General features: G+C 41.5%; 1 protein-coding gene across 3 annotated transcripts in view; it reads left to right on the forward strand.

The window, feature by feature from the left end:
* Gadl1 (glutamate decarboxylase like 1) overlaps positions 1 to 8,446 on the forward strand; it is a 172,767-nt gene that overhangs the window by 30,922 nt on the left and 133,399 nt on the right. For all 3 annotated transcript variants that reach the window (XM_008846468.3, XM_029570086.1, XM_029570087.1), the window contains exons 9-10: positions 1,734 to 1,798; positions 2,346 to 2,427. In XM_008846468.3, coding sequence (XP_008844690.1) covers positions 1,734 to 1,798; positions 2,346 to 2,427 — 147 coding nt within the window. The remainder of the gene's footprint in view (positions 1 to 1,733; positions 1,799 to 2,345; positions 2,428 to 8,446) is intronic.

Genomic DNA, 8,446 nt, shown 5'->3' on the forward strand with positions numbered 1-8,446 from the left:
TTCATCATTAAGGTGATTGATGACTTTGCAAATTCTAGAGAACCAACAGAATAGCTTTTGTGGTTTTAAAATGTAAATCATGTAAACCAAGATTAGTAGGACTGAGAGAATATATTCACTTTTAGGGGAAGAAGAGGCATGGAAAGTACAGGGGAGCAGAGCTAGTGGAAGTCTGGGGTGTGGGGCAGGCGGACTGCATGAGAAAGTAAGTGGATTTGACCAAGACTTCCTGCTTGGTGGCAGCCTCAGTCACATCTGGTCCTTGTGAGTCACTGAGGGATGAGAGTATACAAAAGGTAGCAGGAAGGACACTTAACTGACAGCCCCAAGCCATCAGTCTCCTACCTGGGAATCTTTGGAATTTGCATACACACTACCCATGAAACATATCAAGAGCCTTTGGGGATTTTATGGAATTTGTTGAATGACAGCTGGAAGTAAAGTGGTACCAGTGAGGATCCAAGGACTCGGCGATACTTGTTCACTCTTAGGGCTGCATAGCAGTCTCATCCTGAAAGTGAGTTCAGCTTTAGTGATGTCTGAGAACCAGAGGGGTTTCTCTTTCTTTCATCATCTATCTCCATGTTGCATGCAATCCTGCCACGTTTTCCTATATCATGGAATCTACCAACCTTTAAACTTATTATTAAACTAGGATAGCCTTTGTCTGTATGCTTGGCAATGCTTGAATTCAACCTTTGCCTGAAACATCTCCATCACCCCATGATTCGACTTGTTATGGTCTCTGATTTCACCAGTTGATCGCTTCTACTAATCATTACATTATTGGGAAAAGAGAATAGTTTTTGGATGCTAGATCTGATTTTGGTTACTTGTGAGAACCTAGACAATCTAGTGGCCACATTTGGACCTTAGTTTACTCGTAAAAGTAGAGATGGTCATGTCTACCCTTCAGAGGATGCTGTGGGATTTCAATAGAGATGGAGAGCATGCAGCACGACTCAAGGTCAAGCGCTCTGACTCTTTCCCTGCAGACTCCTGTCATTGTCCTACAGATTATACCTCAGTCTGCTTAGTTTTCAAGAACCAAACTGACATTTGATTCCTCCCATTTCGAGTCTTCCTCCCTTCTCTTTAGACTTGCGATCATGGAATTTCCTTTCGTCAGCTGCATCATCTAGTGCCCAGGAAAGTCACTGCTACAGTTACCATCTCTTCCTTAAGCACCAACTCTCCTCCTTATTCTCCCGCTCTTTGTTGGCAACTATTTCTGAGATGCGTTTGACTGAAAAGATCTCATTTTTTTTAAAAAGATACATCTCCACCTACCCCATCCTAGTTGACCTTCTATCCACTTTGCCAACAATGGCCCTCATTCATTGGGTAGACTATTAGCCTTTGGTCCATGACTCATAGTGCAGTGTGTACAGCAACACTGTGAAAATGAAGATGTCATCTCTTTTAGATCCTAGGCTCAAGAGGGCTGAATCTTTTTAACTTCTTTTCATCCACACAAAGCTCAATTGCTTAATATATCTATTTCTTTATGATGTGTAACTTCACATCTGTGAGTCAATGGGGGCTCATTTGCTGTAATGAGGTTCTAGTTGCCTGAGGAGTGTAAGTGGTCAAATTTCCCAGCAGTACAAAACAGTGAACATGACATCAAATGAAGTAACAAAATGACACACATGAGGGTTTGCTATGCCAGCTTATGGGCAAGCAAATGGCATTGAAATAACCTTGTTTTGGCTATACAAATATCTCAACAGGCCTCATGGGGTGGCTCAGCTTTGGTATCAAGGAAGCACCGCGAGCTTCTCCATGGCATCCACAGGTAATCTCTCTCTCTCTCTCTCTCTCTCTCTCTCTTTTAGCTCACTTTAATTTAGGGGAAAGAAAAACAAACTTGTTGGACTGTTTCCATCCAAGAGAGACTGAATATTGGCAATGGAGGCCGGGGAGATAACATGGCTGGTAAAATGCTTACCAGATGAACCAAGTTCATTCCCTGGAACCCACACAAAAAAAATGCCACGTGTGGTGGCACACACTTGCCATCTCAGTCCTGGGGAGATCGCTGGCAGGCCACCCTAGGTGAACCAGCATGTTCCAGGCCAATGAGAGACTCTGTCTCAAAAAAAGTGGATGGTCTCCTCGGATTCAAGGATGGCCTTTGTCCTCCACACACATGCACACACACATACAGAAACACAAAGAGAATAGACAAAAACCATCTATTTCCTCCAGGCACTCAGACAAGGAATCCCATAGAATAACAACTCGGGCGTGAGAACTCCTTGTGGCTGCTGTCCAGGGTAGTTTTCCTTCCTGTACAGTAACTAACCAAGTTCCTTCCCTGCTCTTTTCTTTTATCATTACAGGGCTGACTCGGTGGCCTGGAACCCACATAAGATGCTGATGGCTGGAATTCAGTGCTGTGCTCTGCTTGTAAAAGACAAATCTGTGAGTTTACCTCTTACACTTTTTTTTTTTGGCCCTCCAGGGTGTTTAGCCCTGATGTGGAATCTCTATCGCTTAGTCCTTGCTGTTGTGGGCTAAGTGTAGATGATCCTCAGGAAATGCTGATGGCCTTGAAAGGAAAGGTAAATAAACCCAGATAAAGATCCAATATTCCTACACAGGTAATTTTGTGGATTTGATTGAGGTGTTGTATAATCTCATTAGTTACAGCAAAATGGTCCCTCTTGCCCTCATTTGGATTATATTTTTGAGACTGAGTTTTAAATGTTGCCAATTTTTTTCCTTGTTGATTGAGTCTGGGATTTAAGTCATCTCAAAACTTCTGCTCACTGGGAAACTAGAGCAGATGTGTGTCATACATTAAATCTAATGCTTAATATGCTTAGCTGGGACCTAGCAGACAGTTTCTATGGGAGGGTATCAGCTCGGAGCTGATCACTGAATGCTGATTTATTGGGGATTGCTAGTCTCAGACTCCTTCTGGAATGTGAGGGTGAGTTGAAAGCTACTCTATAGGAGTTACTGAGTTGCTCTTGGCCAGAGGCATCAACATCATGCTTTCTTGGGTTAAATAAGGATCCTGTGGGAAGGGGCCCAGGCTGGGAAGTGCTACTTCATTCTTAGAAATGCCTCCTCAAGATCTGTGTTCAGCATGTGGGTGATCTTTCTCAGCCATCTGTTTACATTTTTTCAGAAGGATCTCCCTTTGCCAATGTTAAAGTCATTTTCTGTTTTTTTTTTAAGTTTTATTGCAGATGAAAACCGTATTTAAATCTTGAAGTCTACTCTTGTATGTGTAGATACTTAAATTGCCTTTTTGAATAAATGTGATATTTGTATGTTAGCAGCCTGTGTTTTGATTCGGCCAAACAGAATGTCCATCTGAAGCTAGGAAGAGATTTTGTATCTATAGACATAGATACTTTTGGGAAAATGAATCTGCCTGTAAATGTTTTGTTAGATTGCTTGTAGTTAACTGTATTCATAGGTTAGTTATAGTTGACTACGTTCACAGGTTGGTTAGAGTTGGCCACATTTACTGGCTGATTACAGTTGACTGTCTTCACAGATTGGTTAGAGTTGGCTGCATTCACTACCACTTGACCTTGTTGATTTAAGTTTGAAAATTCTGAGCTAACTATAATGGAAGGTACTTTAAGATTACTCTGTCAATTTTGAGCCAAAGAACAAGCTCAATTTGCTACATATTTAGGACCTGATAGAAATAGGTGCAAACCCAACTTCCTTCTGAGCTAGATATAAGAACACAAGCTGCCCAGGCATGCTTTACGTGCCAGGCATTTGACATTTTCTTTCTCCCGACTTATCCAACCTGAATGACAAGTGTATGTGTTGGTGTGATGCACCCAGGAAGGGAAAATTTAGATCAAAAGTGCTTTGACTACTCTGTATAATTTCCTAGCTCTCCTGTGCTTTTTCCCCCCTTCTTTAATGATATTTCAATGATTTATTAAAGAATTGTCTTACATTATTTAATTAAGGCAGTTAAAATTGTTCTGAATTATATAGTGCATTAACAGGGGTTAAATTTTTAAAAAAGGTTTCATTCCCACATTTCAGTGATAACCATAATGTCTGCTCATGTGGCATGATCTAGAGCTTGGCAGAGCAGAGGTCACTGTGCAAAGGACGGAGTACTCCAAACAGTTGTTCAGCTTTTCTTGAAGAAAAGATCATTTTCAAATTAAATGGATTGAAAACTCAACCGTGAGGTCCGAGATCCAGCAGTGGATTCCAGAAGTTTTGTTTTTGTGGTTCTCTCTCCTTTGTCCCTCCCTTCTGATTTTACTCTTCTGATTCATATTCTCTCATTTAGTCTCTAACCAATTAACGTGACTGTTCCAGAAAGCGCCTTCCCTGTGCTTTTTCTAGGTGTTTGGCACTGAGGACAGGCTTTTCCCACAGCAATCAGTTCATAAGCTCATGAAGAAGACAATGAACAGAATATGCATATTTAACTGAGTGTGTGTTTGTGTATGTGCGTCTGTGTGTGTGTGAACACATATGTGCTTGCCCATGTGGCAGCATGCTGAGGCTAGAGGTTGACATTGGGATGTCTTCCTAAATCACTTCTCCACTTTGCTTTTTGAGACAGGACCTCTCCTTGAATCTGGAGCTTGCTGTTCCTGCAGGACTAGCTGGTCAGTGAGCCCCCCAGGTTCTGCCTGCCCCCATCCCCAGTGCTGGGGTTACAGGCACACATCACTGTGCTTGGATTTTACATGGATGATAGGGATTTGAGGGCAGGTCCTCATGCTTGCACAGCCAGGCACTTTACCTACTGACCCCTCTCCCCAGCGCTACTTATTTAACTCTTTGATTGCTGTTCAGCTAAGTACTATGAAGAATGTCAAGCTGCTGATTATAAGATCGGCAGCTGGTCCATTCTTTTGCTCTTTTTGCCATCCCTAGTCCCCACCAAACCACTCAGTTTTGATCCCTATGTCCTAGATCTGGCCAATGCAATGGAGGGAAATGTGATGAAGGCTTTAACTGATAGAGGTGATAGACATGAGGTGAGAACTCACCTCTTATTTCTAGCTTGAATACAGTTGTAGTAGAACAAGAGGTATAGATCTTTGGCAGACACCTTGTGGATATAGGACAATGACCTTAAACATGAGCATAAAAGACTGTAAGAAAAGAAAGCAGAAAGTCCTACTCTAGGACAATAATTTTGAAATGTTGCAATAGCTCTGTAAATACCTGCTTTCAGACTTTTTGCTATAGGACATGAAACGTGCTTGTTGCTGAAACCATCTCCATTGGGTAATCTGTGCTTTGCAGACAAATGCACTTCCATCTAATATAGGGATGAATATAGGACTTTGAGAATACATAGCAGGGAAACATGAGATTCCCAGGTGCAAGGAACAATATGTGTGGATTTTCTAAGAAAGGAAAGTCCTTGTTAAATTTCAGAAACTGGAAGAAGCTTATTGCGGCTGAAGCACAGAGAATAATGTGAAGATCTGTTGAAAATGAGACCGGGGGTTACACAGTGGGCGGATCATGCAGAGACTAGAGGTTTACACAATAGACAGATCATGAAGAATCTTAGAGATCAGTCTCATGATTTCTGACATGATCTTTAGAAAGTAGAAGAACTTTAAAATCGGAAGGTATTATGGAAATATTTTCACACAGGACAATGAATTGGAAGGGAACAAACAAGAATGAACACAAGAGGGAAGAAAGGGATGAAGTCGAAGCAAAAGTTGACAGCAGTGTTTGAGTTACTTGCCTTATTGCTGTGATAAGACACCCCAACAAAAGAAACTTGAAGGGAGGAAGGATTTATTTTGGCTCACAGTTCAAGGATGCAGTCCATCATGGCAAAGACATGATGGTGACAGGAACATGAGGCAGTTGGTCCAACTGTGTTCATAGTCAGGAAACAGAAAGTGATCAAGGCTAGTGCTCAGCTCACATTCTCCTTTCTATTCAGTACAGAACCCCAACCCATGGGATGGTGCTGCCCAAGTCATGGTGGATGTTCCCACTTTAATCTAATCTAGGTAATCCCTCACAAGCATGTCCAAAACTAAGCTAATCAAAATAATCCCTCCAAGATATTCCCAGAGGCCTGTCCCCCAGGTGATTCTAGATCCTGTCAAGTTGGCAATCAATATTAAACATAACAGCAAGGAAGTTCGAAAAAAATGTTATGACATCCTAGGTCTATCTTACTATCAGCTCTACAGAGGTGGATGGTCACTTATATAGGGGAGGAGAAGAAGCAGGTATTATGGTTGACTCTCTTACTACTGATATGGTAACTAAGGGAATGATTTTCTTTAGTAAGGTGGAGAAAGGGATGATCTGAGAATTAAATCTCTTTATATTAGTGTTGGGCATCTAAAACCTGAGAATACCATGAGGCATTCAAGTAAGGATGCCACATAGGTAGCTGACATATGGGTCAATTATAGGAAAAGAGTTGAGCTAGAAGTGTATGTAAATGATACTTGAGAGCATAGGAGTGGGTTGGATGCCCTCAGGGCCAGGCAGACCTTGAAACAAGAAGGAAAGTAGTCTAAACATTGGCTCTGGAGAGGTGCAGAGTCTGAAAAGAACTCCATGTGAAGGCTGAGCCATAATGGCCAGGGAAAGAGTAGAAAGCCTCGGAGTGATGGGATCGAATGTGAAAGAAATGCATATATAGAAAAACAAAATGTTTTCCTCACTGGTTCCTACAACAACACCACAATAAGCTTAGCAAGAGAAGAGCAAAACAAATTTATTTAGTCAAAGTTGTATGTAATATGAGAACTTTTAGAAATGAAGAAGTGAGGGGCTGGAGAGATGGCTCAGCTGTTAACCACATGGTGGTTAACAACTGTCTGTAACTTCAGTTCCAGGGGATTCGACGTCCTCTTCTGTCCTCCTTGGGCATTGCACAACATGGTTGCACTCACATACATGCAGGCAATATACTCATACACATAAAATAAAAATAATAAGTAAAATATTAAAAAAAGAAAGGAAGAATTGATGACTGGGACTATAGCTCAGTGGTAGAATGCCTGCCAGCATGTGTGAGGTCCTAAGTTCAACTCATACCACAAAAGAAAAAGGGCTTCGAGAACCAGGGAAAAGGGAGTATTTCTATGGTTGGTCATATTGAAGTATGATGGGGGAGAAAAAGGAATAAACCTAGGGTAACTCTCCATGGCCTGTAGGCTCAGCTTCTTCTTGGTCTCTGGGCATAGGGCTGGACCCCTGTGAAATGAGGACCTGCTTTCTAGGGAAGAAAGTCAGGAATTCCTTTTATGAACCATTTGAGGGAGAAAAGAAGGTCAGCGTGATGGTTTGAATGAATTGGCCCCCATAGGCTCTGAGTATTTGAACATTTTTTTAACTTTTACAAAAACTTCATTGAGAATTTCATACATGCATATAAGGTGTTTTGGTCAAATCCATGCCCACTCCCTCCCCTCAAACACCTCCCATATCTCCCCATCACTTTTTTCTTTTTCTTTTGTTTTTCTCCTTTCATTTATTTATTTTCATGGGGCTTTTGGCTACTCTAACATTCGCCCCTCTAAAGAGGTAACCCTAAAAATCTTTTAAGGATTAGATACAAGCTCCCAAATACTTTTGACATTTTTGGCCTTTGGAACAGATTATGTTGCTAAGAGGCCCAAGGATTTTTGACTTTTAGCCAAGAAACTGGCTACTTTTCTTTGGGGTCTTTTTACCCTAACTGCCTAGCCAATTCCAACCTCCTATTCTATCATACCATCCTCTGAAGAGGGTACAAATTGCCTGTAGGGAATCAGGACAGAGACTGCTCTGGCTTTGTCCATGCTGAACAGGGACGCAGGGTGAGGCAATTGGGGTACCCCTTCAGTGGATCTATCTAAAAGACTCCTAAATTGCATAACTCTTATCTGTAGGGAGAAAATAAATTCCTTGACTGGTGCCTAGAAGATGTGAAGGAGAAGTAAAGGCAAGAGCAGTTAGCATTACAAGTTCTAGACAGGGAACCAGAAAAAGTCAGAACAGGCAGAACAGGGCAAATTTCAAATGTTCTTAGAGTCCATTGGGATTTCTTGACTAGAGCTTCCAAAAAAGCATCCTTCTATTGGGTTCCGCCTCATTTTTCTTTTGTTTGCCAAGGCTGGACTTGAGAGTGATGGACTCAGGATTTGTTTTCAGGGGTCCTAATGCTTTTTAAGGCAAGCACTTTATCCATTGAACTTTCACTCCAGCCCCCACCTGATCTTATTGTTTTCATGACAAAGTCTCACTAGGTGGCTCAGAATGGTCTTAACCTCTCTTAGCTACAGGCAGGCACTACAGTATTGGAGACCAAGATTTGAAGTCTTACATCTGAGCAGCACTTTCTGGTTAGGAACAAAATCAATGAGAAATAGTTGTCTAACTTTTTCTATAGACTTAAGCCTAATGTCTGGGAAGTGTAATCCCTTGAACTCTTAAAGAAGTATACTGATGACTTTACTCTTTGGTTATACTT

Source organism: Nannospalax galili, unplaced genomic scaffold, assembly GCF_000622305.1.
Source record: "Nannospalax galili isolate Female #2095 unplaced genomic scaffold, S.galili_v1.0 scaffold542, whole genome shotgun sequence".
In the NCBI taxonomy this organism is placed as follows: domain Eukaryota; kingdom Metazoa; phylum Chordata; class Mammalia; order Rodentia; family Spalacidae; genus Nannospalax; species Nannospalax galili.